The 12,976-nt window shown below is 48.0% G+C and overlaps 1 protein-coding gene across 1 annotated transcript in view; it reads left to right on the top strand.

Moving 5' to 3' along the window:
• LOC311228405 (phospholipase DDHD1-like) overlaps nucleotides 1-12,976 on the top strand; it is a gene marked incomplete at both ends in the record, with an annotated part of 31,535 nt that continues 18,559 nt past the window's right edge. The window contains 7 exons of the mRNA XM_084314313.1: nucleotides 1-991; nucleotides 1,624-1,800; nucleotides 3,069-3,197; nucleotides 5,910-6,057; nucleotides 7,844-7,953; nucleotides 8,629-8,735; nucleotides 9,665-9,927. Of these exons, the coding sequence (XP_084170439.1) occupies nucleotides 1-991; nucleotides 1,624-1,800; nucleotides 3,069-3,197; nucleotides 5,910-6,057; nucleotides 7,844-7,953; nucleotides 8,629-8,735; nucleotides 9,665-9,927 (1,925 nt within the window). The remainder of the gene's footprint in view (nucleotides 992-1,623; nucleotides 1,801-3,068; nucleotides 3,198-5,909; nucleotides 6,058-7,843; nucleotides 7,954-8,628; nucleotides 8,736-9,664; nucleotides 9,928-12,976) is intronic.

Here is a 12,976-nt window from a genome sequence, read left to right as displayed (position 1 = left end):
ATGAGCAATTTTATTATTAAGGACGCGGCGGCGGTCCGGACGACCCTCCGCCAGCAGAGCTCCTCTGAGAACAACTCGGTCAGCAGCAGCAGCGACTGGGACATGGCCAACGACGTGTTCGTGTCCTGCTACGAGGACGCGGAGGGAGCCGCGATGATGATGGAGCCCGGAGGAGGAGGAGGAGGAGGAGGAGGAGGAGGACGGGACGAGATGGACATGATGGAGGAGCAGTCGCCCCCCCCGGCGGCGGTCATCCTCCCGTCCGGCGGCGGCGGCTTGGACAGCAGACACCTCCCGCTACTAGTGCGCGGTGACCACGGGCTGCTGTTGGGCCTGGTGGTCGACGGTAATGATGATGATGATGATGATGATGATGACCATCATGACGCCTATTCATCTCACGGCGGCTACCTGGACATCCCGCGGTCGAGCTGCGACCCCAACTACACCGAGAGCGACGGCAACATCACCGGCGCCTGCAAGAAGCGCAACCGCTCCACCGGCTCGCGGCACCGGGGCGAGGTGGTGACGGAGCTGGGCCCCGAGGAGGTGCGCTGGTTCTACAAGGAGGACAAGCGGACGTGGAAGCCGTTCGTGGGACACGACTCTTTGAAGATAGAGACGATATATCGCCATTTCTGCGAGGCGAACCCCGATAAGGTGAACAACTCGCGCCGCGGTCACACCGGTACCTCCGAGGAGGAGGAGGCCGACGACGCGTTTGGGTCGAGCCCCGGGGCCGGGGGGTCCCACCACCACCACCACCACCACCACGTCCAGCAGCCGGAGAGCAGCGTCCAGGTGGTGGAGGAGGTGGGCGCCGTGCTGACGGTGGAGGGGCCGGGGGGAGGAGGAGAGTGGGGCCGCTGCGGGTCCGAGGAGAGGGACCTTCAGGACGGCGTCGGCTGGAACGTGGAGGCGGTGTGTGTCCGAGGGGGGCTCTACGAGGTGGACGTCAAGGAGAAAGAATGCTACCCTGTTTATTGGAACCGTGAGCATATCTATTATTATTTTTATTTTACTTACCTACTTATCTATTTTATTTTTTATCTATAGCACACTCTCAGGAGCAGAACAGAAAAAAAGCATTTCATATAAAAGTGTTCTGTATTTTTGTATGACAACTAATAAAGAAACTTGAACTTGAATCATATATATATATATATATATATATATATATATATATATATATATATATATATATATATATATATATATATATATATATATATATATATATATATATATACATATATATTTTAATCAGAATAGAATACTCAACAAAGGTATTTCGGACTAAAAGGTGGAGACATAAGATACAGGTCTATATGTCCAGTTTTAACGTTGGTAATTGGTCACATTATGGGTCTCATTCACCAAGGACGACAAAAAGGGCTTTCTCTTATAGGGCCATTTGAGACCTTTTCGGGCCGGTTTTGGGATTCACCAACCGTCCCAATAAAACATATATAATTAATATTATATTATAATATATTGTCTACATTCATGTCTTGCCCGAAAAGGTCTCAAATGGCCCTATATAAGCGAAAGCCCTTTTTGTCGTAAGTCGGTGAATGAGACCCATTGTCCTGCTGCCATCATCACTCCACTCCATGCCCACAGAACAAGACCGCATCCCTGTGATGAGGGGCCAGTGGTTCATCGACGGCACGTGGCTCCCGCTGGACGAAGACGAGAGTGACCTCATTGAACTGGAGCATTTGGCCCGTTTCCGGGGGCAACAGATGAGGGACACCTACGAGACGGAGGTGGTGGTGACCACGGTCGACAGCAAGGATGGTATTCAATTCAATTCAATTAAATTCAATTAAAAAAAACTTTATTAGTCCCGCAAGGGGCAATTTAAGGCATGATACATACAGAAATGAACAGCTGCATTTCTATATACATTCAAGACAAAACAGGACAAAACAGGGACTAGAGACATACATGACACTTCAAAGCATAAAAGACATGACAGTGCCAGAACGGGATCCCTACACTGTTGATCTGTCAGTCCAATAAATAAATAAATAAATAGATAAATAAATAGATTCGGTCGGTATAAAAAAGTGCACTTTCGTCAAAAATATTAAAATCAAGGGGTCAAAGGGTGCACGTTAGTAAACTGACCTTTCCTTGTACTGTGGCCATTCACCAGTCGTGTGTAATGTGTGTGCGTGTGTGTGTGTGTGTGTGTGTGTGTGTGAGAGAGAGTGTGTTTGTATGTGTGTGTGTGTGTGTGTTTGTACGTGTGTGTGTGTGTGTGAGTGTTTGTACGCGTGTGTGTGTGTGTGTGTGTGTGAAAGAGAGAGGAGAGAGAGAGAGAGAGAGAGAGAGAGAGAGAGAGAGAGAGAGAGAGAGAGAGAGAGAGAGAGAGAGAGAGAGAGAGAGAGAGAGAGAGAGAGAGAGAGACAGGGAGACTAGAGGCTACACTTTCATAGAATTAGGACCATTGCTATTCAGAACAAGGTCACAAAACATGTCAGGTGATCCTATTTGAGCTGACATCAGCTCGACCGCAGGCACAGAAGCTTACCTGAGCGCCACCTGTACAACACAGTACTGTATATACACACACACACATAAACACACACGCACCACGCCATTCATAGAGGCTACTTCAACACATGCACGCAACCATGCATGGACGCGCACACACACACACACACACACACACACACACACACACACACACACGCACACGCACACGCACACACACCATCACCATCCTAACATGGCAGCGGAGATACACACACATCTGTCTCAAGACTATAGTCCTGCATGTATCAACAAATGCGCATGTTGTTGTGAATTTATGTGTGCCATTATTACTACTACCAAATGTAATAACTGTGGAATATTACTATAATGAGTTGTATGTGTATGAACCCAGCATCTCAACTGTAATGTACCTGTACTTTATATACGTGACAAATAAACTAGTACTACTACTACTACTACTATTACTACCATCAAGGAGATGTCGCTGACTTTTTAACCCAGCTGTGATTCTAAGGAGGATGGATGAATATAGGTCCGTGTGTTCTGTGGCTCCTCTCTCCCAGCGATCTGCAGTCTGAAGCTGAGCAGGAGCCACGTGGACTGGCACAGTGTGGACGAGGTCTACCTCTACAGCGACGCCACCACCTCCAAGATCGCACGCACCGTCACTCAGAAGCTAGGGTTCTCCAAAGGTATCGTATGTCTGTCACCCTCCTCCTCCTCCTCCTGGCACGCGGCGTATAGGACCGGCGAGAGACCGGAGCTCGGAGAGGTCTACACCGTGCGGTTTATCCCTTTCACTGCCACACTACAGGAGGTTAACCCTTTCACTACCACACTACAGACGGTCTGTAGTGTGGTAGTGAAAAGGGTTAACCTTCGGTGGTGTGGTTGTGAAAGGGTTGACCGTCTGTAGTGTGGCAATGGAAGGGTTAACCTTCTGTAGTGTGGTTGTGAAAGGGTTAACCTTCGGTGGTGTGGTTGTGAAAGGGTTAACCGTCTGTAGTGTGGTAATGAAAGGGTTAACCGTATGTCGTGTGGTTGTGAAAGGGTTAACCTTCTGTGGTGTGGTTGTGAAAGGGTTAACTTTCTGTAGTGTGGTTGTGAAAGGGTTAACCGTCTGTATGTGGTAGTGAAAGCGTTAACCTTCTGTAGTGTGGTAGTGAAAGGGTTAACCTTCTGTGGTGTGGTTGTGAAAGGGTTAACCGTCTGTGTTGTGGTTGTGAAAGGGTTAACCGTCTGTATGTGGTAGTGAAAGGGTTAACCTTATGCAGTGTGGTTGTGAAAGGGTTAACCGTCTGTAGTGAGGTAGTGAAAGGGTTAACCTTCTGCAGTGTGGTTGTGAAAGGGTTAACCGTCTGTAGTGTAGTAGTGAAAGGGTTAACCGTCTGCAGTGTGGTGGTGAAAGGGTTAACCCTTTGTCGTGTGACAGTGCGGTTTATACAGTGCAGATTAAATTGTATTATCAACCTATATTTACGTCTTTCTTCTATTACCCTGCCGGTAACCCCCCCCCCTCCTCCCATGAACGCCTGGATTTCCCCCGAGGTGATCAATAAAGGAATATCTTATCTTGGGTCAGCAGCATAGAGTCACTTCGGATAAGTTAACGCGGCGGTACCTACGGCGAGGATGTGGGGTGTGTTGGCGCTCGGCCCTTATCTGCCCCGCTGAAGGCTATGCGCTGATATGCACCGGTTTGTCCTTGTCCGTCTTCTGCACCCCCCCCCCCCCCCCCCGAGCGTTAAAGACACACGGAGGATAGTATCTGAGAGGGCCGGTCTCTTCTTCTCCCGGTACTCTGTCGTTTAAGTCGGGTTACGCAGTGGCAGTGGCTAGTTCTAGCGGAAGCCGAACTAGGACGGAGTAGTAAGACAACTCCTTCCCTCCACTAGTCTGAGGGTCCACCTTGGGCAAGTGTTAGTACCCTCTCCAGCCTCCCTACCTAGGGATACAGGGTGCCGCACTGCCTTGTGTCGTGTGTGTGCGTATAGGGATACGCAAAGGCTAAGGGAGAAAACCCTGAAAGAAAACCGCACTGCCTTGTGTGTGTAGGAATACGCAAAGGCTAGGTCCTCACCGACAATGGGGTTACCTGTAAGGAAGGGCATCCGAGGTATAAAACTAGCTACAAACCAAAAAATAATGACTCCAGTGGCGTAGAGTCATCGTCCGTCCAACCTCACTGTAGTGGGAAAATAGGGACGTAAAACGAAGATGATGATGATGAGGATGATGATGAGGATGATGATACGCGACACAGATATGGATACCGGAAGCGGATGTTGGAACCGATACCGGGCGGGGGAAAAAAAACGATATTGTATCTGAGATTTTTAACGGTAAACTCCAGTACCGACGGCGATGTGTAGAAATTCAGGAATCAACGCAGAGTGACTTCGTTTTCTGAATCTTCGGCACATATACTACAATAGACCTGTTCGCTGTTTACAAACATACCGCTTTCGAGCCAATCAGCAATACCAACTGAGTCACGTGACTAAGTCGCCCCGGACCTGCGTGAGCTGCCGCGCTAAAAGAAGTACGACCGGGCTCTATCTGGAGAAACCACGACACTCCCCTGACTAAAAGTTGTTTCAAAACGAAAAAATGCCTGGATGTCATTTAGCCAAATCAGCTGTGAGTGTGAGTCTTTCACCTTTTACATAATCTAGCTTTGTCATGGGTTGATTGTTTAGATCGCTAGCATGGCTAACAAATGCGAATCATATTGTAGTCTGCCTCGTTGTTCTGACCAGGATTACGTTTCCTTTCTGCTTGGGGTCTGCGCACGCATATTTGTCATGACGTCGTCAGCGAACAGGTCTATAGACTAGAGGCACGTCAGGTCTCTCTAATGGGGAAACGTTGATCATACCTCAGTCATGTCTGTCCAATGACCCCCAGAGCAATGGTTTAAGTCAGTGGTTTTCAAACTATGGGTCTATGGGTAGGTGACAGTATATATATATATATATATATATATATATATATATATATATATATATATATATATATATATATATATATATATATATATATATATATATATATATATATATATATATATATATATATATATATATATATATATTTGTTTTATGTTCTGGCAACATATTCTGGCTAAATATGCCTCGTGTTATAAATGTGTATTGATAACATAGTGCTGTAATAAAATATTCTAATAAATATGCACGATCAAGTTCAACAATGTGTGCTTTTATTTTGATATTCCCTTAATTCCACGTTGAAATTACGTGATACATTAATTAAGTGTGGGGTCCCCCAAGAAAAAAATCCTAAATAAAATGGGGTCGCGGTATAAAAAAAGTTTAAGAACCACTGGTTTAAGTCGTGGGTGACGGCTGCCTCCTGATGTCCCCTTCCTGTGTCCCCCCCCCCAGCCTCCAGCAGCGGCACGCGGCTCCACCGGGGGTACGTGGAGGAGGCGGCCCCCGAGGACACCCCGCCGGAGACCACCCACATCGTGTTCGTGGTGCACGGCATCGGACAGAAGATGGACCAGGGTCGCATCATCAGGAATACCAGCATGTGAGTCACAACAAGGGGGGTCGCAGGGGGTCATGTGAGTCACAGGGGGTCATGTGAGTCACAGCCTCAGGGGTCATGTGAGTCTCAGGGGGTCATGTGAGTCACAGGGGGTCATGTGAGTCATATGAGGTCGTGTGAGTCACAGGGGGTCATGTGAGTCACAGGGGGTCATGTGAGTCACAGGGGGTCATGTGAGTCATATGAGGTCGTGTGAGTCACAGGGGGTCATGTGAGTCACAGGGGGTCATGTGAGTCACAGGGGGTCATGTGAGTCACAAGGGGTCATGTGAGTCACAGGGGGTCATGTGAGTCACAGGGGGTCATGTGAGTCACAGGGGGTCATGTGAGTCACAGGGGGTCATGTGAGTCACAGGGGGTCATGTGAGTCACAGGGGGTCATGTGAGTCACAGGGGGTCATGTGAGTCACAGGGGGTCATGTGAGTCATATGAGGTCATGTGAGTCACAGGGGGTCATGTGAGTCACAGGGGGTCATGTGAGTCACAGGGGGTCATGTGAGTCACAGGGGGTCATGTGAGTCACAGGGGGTCATGTGAGTCATATGAGGTCATGTGAGTCACAGGGGGTCATGTGAGTCACAGGGGTCGTGAGAGTCGCAGGAGGTCATGTGAGTCACAGGAGGTCATGTGAGTTCACGCCAAGCGCTTCAGCTGAGCAGGGAGGGAGGGGGGGGGGGGGGGGGAGGGAGCGGGACAGACACACGCTGCAGGCTAACGTCCGATGTCGATTGGTTGACGGCGCCTTAGTAGCGCACACGCCGGTGTAAAAGTATAGAACGGCTTTCTACCTCAACAAGCACAAAAGAGAAGCGAGCTACGCTACGCTGAGCAGCGCTCGTGAGAAGTAGCGTTTTCGATAGGAAAATGTTGAAAAGCCGCGCGGCGCGGGGGGCACACTACTACCGTCGGTAGTGTGATAGTATAAAGGGTTAACCTTCTGTATTGTGGCAGTGAAAGGGTTAACCTGCTGTTGTCGTGTGACAGTGAAAGGGTTAACCTTCTGTGTATTGTCGCAGTGAAAGGGGTTAACCGTTTGTTGGTAGTGCGGCAGTGAAAGGGTTAAGGAAGCCGGCCGTGCTGCTCAGTCATGACATCACAATGGAAGGATATGGACGGGGGGGGGTTAAGTGTAGTTAGTTAAAACAGGGGTTCCCAAACTTTTCAGGCCGGGACCCAGAAAATAAGGCGTCAGAGAGCCGCGGCCCAATGCACATCGTCAGGCTTTTTTTTTTTTTTTTTTTTGTCAGGCGACCCGATTTTTTAAGCCAAATATCACTTCAATCCTATTAAGTTAGTTCAAGTTAGTTATTCATTTATATGTGCTATTTATGAGAGGGCTAACTTGTTGCAAAATAATAATGATAATAATAATAGCCTCATTAAAATACTATTGTTGCTTCGGTTGTTTTCAGCGTTTTATGTGCATAATCTGTTATTTAGTTTGAAATGTTCGTTGAAATAAGTAGCTTTTTCGTTTTTGTTTATTTATTAAGTTAATATAAAACCATATAGTCACATTTTAGAATACAATAGAATAGAATTTTAGAATACAACTAGAAACACTGTCCTGGCCTGCTTCTAAGTTCACTGGCCTGACAAAAAAATAAATAAAAATTGATTTTTTATTTGAATTTTTTGGAAATCATCTCGCGGCCCTCCCGTGGCTGCTTGCGCCCCACCTTTGGGTCGCGACCCCGACTTTGGGAACCACTGAGTTAAAACACCCAGTGCTGCTGCTGTTTGGTTGTTTTTGCCGATGTGCTGCAGGATGAGAGACGCCGCCAGGAAGATGGAGGAGAAGCACTTCTCCGATCGCACCACCGAACACGTGGAGTTCCTTCCGGTGGAGTGGAGGTCAAAGCTGTCCCTCGACGGAGGTATTACACAGCACATGCACTTAACTCGTGATGTGGGATATTATTATAGAGAGACGGGTGGGTTATAGGGAGTCGTAGTATAGGGAGGAGAGAGGGAGTAATAGGAAGGTATAGGAACTAGGGATGCTCGATATTGGCTTTTTTACCGATACCGATATTCCGATATTGTCCAACTCTTAATTTCCGATACCGATACCGATATCAACCGATACCGATATATGCAGGTTTTCCCCCCAAAAAAACGGAATAATTTCAGGTAACTAATAATTTCACTGGATGCATTCAAAAGGCTTTCTAAATGTAAGCATTATCTGTGCAAAATATGATCATTAAAAAAGTAAAAATTAACATTACATATCTCTTGTTGTTGAATTAAACCAACATGCATACTTTTGACAATAAATAAAATAAGAATTGGTTCTTACTTGCTTGCCTGGGTAAATAAATGTAAAAATATATATATATATATTGATATATATATATATTGTTATTTTTATTTTTTATTTTTTTTTACCGATACCGATATTTTCCGATATCACATTTTACTGCCGATATCGGCCGATAATATCGGACATCCCTAATAGGAACATAATATTACAGGCAGACATGGACGTTTGGGGTTTATGGTGCGTTTGACGAGCGCTGTGTGTATCCGTGCGTTCCTCCCTCAAACAGACACGGTGGACTCCATCACGCCGGACAAGGTGAGGGGCCTGAGGGACATGTTGAACAGCAGCGCCATGGACATCATGTATTACAGCAGCCCTCTGTACCGAGACGAGGTGAGAGACTCTCACGACGCGCAGGGAGCGGAGGAAGGCCTTCGAATATATCTGACAGCATGTCCCCTCCCTTGCCAGTTTATAATTGATGTGGGCATGAATAAGTCATGCGTGCGGGCGGGGTTCGCACAAGGTCATTGAAGTGCTTAAAGTGCTTGTTTTTTTTTGCGAAAAATACAAAATAAGTCAAGGCCTGGAATTCCTTAAAAACAGCCAATTTCTTTTAAACAAGGTGCTTAAAAGGTCCTTGAAATTCAAATCAACCATTCGCATGGAAAGTTTTGTTCATCCATGATACAATTGTTCTGAATCAAGAAATAGAATTGTTCCATTTAAAGTGTAACTAATTGTCGGAAATTGTTTTTTTTAAGCCATAAATATTGGATCCGACTTTGAACAGCATTTAAAAGAAAGATAGTGCTTGGAAAAGTACTTGAAAGTCCTTGAATTTCATTTAGCAATGTCTGTGGGAACCCTGTGTGTGTGTGTGTGTGCGTGTGTGTGTGTGTGTGTGTGCTCGTGTGTGTGTGTGTGTGTGCTTGTGTGTGTGTGTGCTCGTGTGTGTGTGTGCTCATGTGTGTGTGTGTGTGCTCGTGTGTGTGTGTGCTCGTGTGTGTGTGTGTGTGTGTGTGTGTGTGTGCTCGTGTGTGTGTGTGTGCTCGTGTGTGTGTGTGTGTGTGCTCGTGTGTGTGTGTGCTCGTGTGTGTGTGTGCTCATGTGTGTGTGTGTGTGTGTGTGTGTGTGTGTGTGTGTGTGTGTGTGTGTGTGTGTGTGTGCTCGTGTGTGTGTGTGTGTGTGTGTGTGTGTGTGTGCTCATGTGTGTGTGTGTGTGTGTGTGTGTGTGTGTGTGTGTGTGTGTGTGTGTGTGTGTGTGTGCTCATGTGTGTGTGTGTGTGTGTGTGTGTGCTCGTGCGTGTGTGCCCGTGCAGATCACCAGGGGTCTGACCCTGGAGCTGAACCGCCTCTACACGCTGTTCTGCGTGCGGAACCCCGAGTTCGAGGAGAGCGGCAAGGTGTCCATCGTCTCCCACTCGCTGGGCTGCGTCATCACCTTCGACATCATGACGGGCTGGGACCCCGTGCGCTTCCACTACGAGGAGGCCACGCCCCCCGACCCAGAGGAGACCAAGGCGCGCTGGCCGAGCCCGGAGGAGCGCCACCTGCAGGAGCAGCTGAGACTCACGCGGCTCAGGTACCGGTTTTTTTCTTTTTCTTTTAGATATGTTTTTTTTGGGCATTCTACAGCTTTATTGTGGATAGGACAGGTGTAACGGAGGTACTGCGAGTATATCCACAGTCACCATGGACTTCAAGTGTTGTGAAGTGACTGTGGACGTTAGCGGTACTGCAAGTTAAACTCACTTAAAAAAGGCATACAGACACATGAAACCACCTCTTGGTAGAGTGGTCTGCGATGTCGCCCGCGGCGCGGGAGACTGGGGTTCGAGACTCGCTCGGGGGCAATCCCTTAACAGGGGTCGAATTGAAACACAACGCAGAGATGGCAAGTCGAGACCGGCTACACAGGGCAGAGAGGAAAGTTGGATGAAGAGATGGGGAGGACCGTGCAGCGTAGGTCCCCGGGGCCGGATTCGAACCCAGGACGCTGCGATTACACTGCGAGCGCAGTTACGTGGTGCGCCACCGTGGCGCCCGCCCATGTGTCGCGCTCGTTTAAAAGAACACGCAGCGATGTTAACGAGGGGAAACGCGATTAACCGTCTTCTCCGGGAGATGGATACCGATTTTTTTCTCTCCTTGCGTTCAGGAGAAAGCTATCCGGCTGGCAGCTAACCTAGCTTAGCGCAAATTCAAGGAAGCGGATACGGTCCGCCTATATATTAATGCCAGCCCAAGAGTGGCTTCCGCGTTTCTCTGATTGGCCGCGACGCCCCACGTGACAACGCCTAGCACCGCCCCGCGGCAGAACGGCAGCGGCAGAGCGGAGCGGCAGCGGCGCATAGGTTGCCGCGGCATTATGCATTCGTAATCCCCCCTGTTTTAACATCGACGGTTAGCTCAACTCGTTCCTCAGCTTGCTGTGGAGCCTGCGGTGTGTTGGTGACAAGTTCGAATCACTTCAATTTTTATTTTTTTAAATTTTTTTTACGTTTAATTAATTTATCATCTCTCTATATAAACGTAACTAGCGTCTGTCTTTCTTTCGCCGGTTAAGTTTAGGCATTCTTTCGCCGGTTAAGTTTAGGCATTCTTTCGGAGTTGGTTAAGGTTAGAGTTTGTCTTAGAGCATGGCAATAGAATGCCTGTCTTTCTTTCGCCGGTTAAGTTTAGGCATTCTTTCGGAGTTGGTTAAGGTTAGGGTTAAGTTTAGGCATTCTTTCGGAGTTGGTTAAGGTTAGAGTTAAGTTTAGGCATTCTTTCGGAGTTGGTTAAGGTTAGGGTTAAGTTTAGGCATTCTTTCAGAGTTGGTTAAGGTTAGAGTTTGTCGCAGAGCATGGCAATAGAATGCCTGTCTGTCTTTCTTTCGCCGGAGCAGCAGCCTATTTCCGCTCTGCCGCGCGCCGCGGTCACATGGGCGTCGTGGCCAATCAGAGAAACGCGAAGCACTCTTGGGCTGGCATTAATATAGACGCATACGGTCCAGCTAGCCTATAGTTGTTGGCCAAAAACACCTCTCCCGGAGTTTTTAAGCTCAATATGGAGAAGACCGTAAGTGCATTTCCCTTAATGTCAGCGCGTTCCTTTAAAGGTGCTGTTATGTACGTAAGACCGCTTCCGAAGTCCTTGTATGTTCTCCATACGCAAAAGTATGCAAATCACGCTACCCGGAGCTTACAGTTCAGCACGTGGGGTTGACTCAGCAGTGTGTGTAACACACGCTATGTAAAACATACTTAGAGAAGCCGCACACGCGGGTGGAAGTGGCCGCTCATCATAGCAGAAGAAAACAGTTCATTTACAGCTGTTTTTTCCACTTGCTAGCGTTTGCAAAGTGGAGGATACACTGCCTTATAACTGCTCACTGGAGGCGTTCCAAAGGGTGTGTCCTCCATTATAATACTGTCTGTCAGCCCAGAGGCTTTGTTTATACTCTGCCTCTCGACCCAGTGCTGTTGACCTGCGCTTCTGGGCGTCCGGGGCTCTTCTCAGAGAGAGAGAGAGAGAGAGAGAGAGAGAGAAAGAGAAAGAGAGGGGAAGAGAGGGAGAGAGGGAAATAAAAAGAGAGAGAGAGAGAAATCGCCCGCTCAGTGGAGACCGACTGCGTTAAAAAGCGACTGCGGTCGGTTTCTCTTCCATTTGAGTGACAACCGCTGGCAAGTCGTGGCGGCCGCTCGCGTCCATGTGCGCCGTTCCGTGAGAATGACACACCGCTCGGGTTTCCGAGAGGTACGCGTGTCGTAGCTGTGGCAGACGTCCTGTCTTAACACCTCCCCCACCTTCCCTTTGTGTGTCGAATACCCATTTGTGTCTCCCCCTCCTTCCCTGGCTCACCTTGACATCCTCCCTCACCCCTCCTCCCTCCAACCCCTTCTCCAGCCCTCCCCGGCCCATAAATCCTCCTATCTCGTTCCTGGAGATACCTGGGCCCTCATTTATCAACGTTGCGTACGCACAGATATGTGCGTAACCCGTGTGTACGATCATTTCTAAGCAAAGTGTGGGACTTATCAATTTGAACGTGTGCTTGACTTTGTGCGTATATCTACGCACAGCTCTGACCGTGCGTACCTGGCGCCCGGCGGTAGGTAGTTTCAATGCGGAAATAAGCTTTCGCGCATTAGTTTCGCTGTCACGAGACGAGGAAAACCCAGGACAGGCCCGTTGCCCTGTTAGGATGTGCCGAGAAGATTCTTATTTCCTGGGCTAATTATTATTAACCCTCTCACTGCCACACTACCAACGGGTTAACCCTTTCACTGCGACAATACAGAAGGTTAACCCTTTCACTGCACACAAGACAAAGGGATAACCCTTTCACAACCACACTACATAATGTTAACCCTTTCACTACCACACTACAGACGGTTAACCGTCTGTAGTGTGGTAGTGAAAGGGTTAACATTATGTAGTGTGGTAGTGAAAGGGTTAACCTTCTGTAGTGTGGTAGTGAAAGGTTTAAACAAATATAATTTATTACATTGATTACTACGGCAACGGTTGGAAGCATTCGGGTCGGCCCTACAGATACAGCTCCACAGCAGACCTGTGCAGAGAGCTGGTTTTATTTATGTGCGAGACAGTGACACACACACACACACACACACACACACACGCACGCG

The sequence above is a fragment of the Notolepis coatsorum genome (assembly GCF_963971535.1).
Source record: "Notolepis coatsorum genome assembly, chromosome: 5".
Classification (NCBI taxonomy): Eukaryota; Metazoa; Chordata; class Actinopteri; order Aulopiformes; family Paralepididae; genus Notolepis; species Notolepis coatsorum.
The sequence above is the reverse complement of the archived record's forward strand: the minus strand, read 5'-3'. Positions and strand labels throughout refer to the sequence as shown.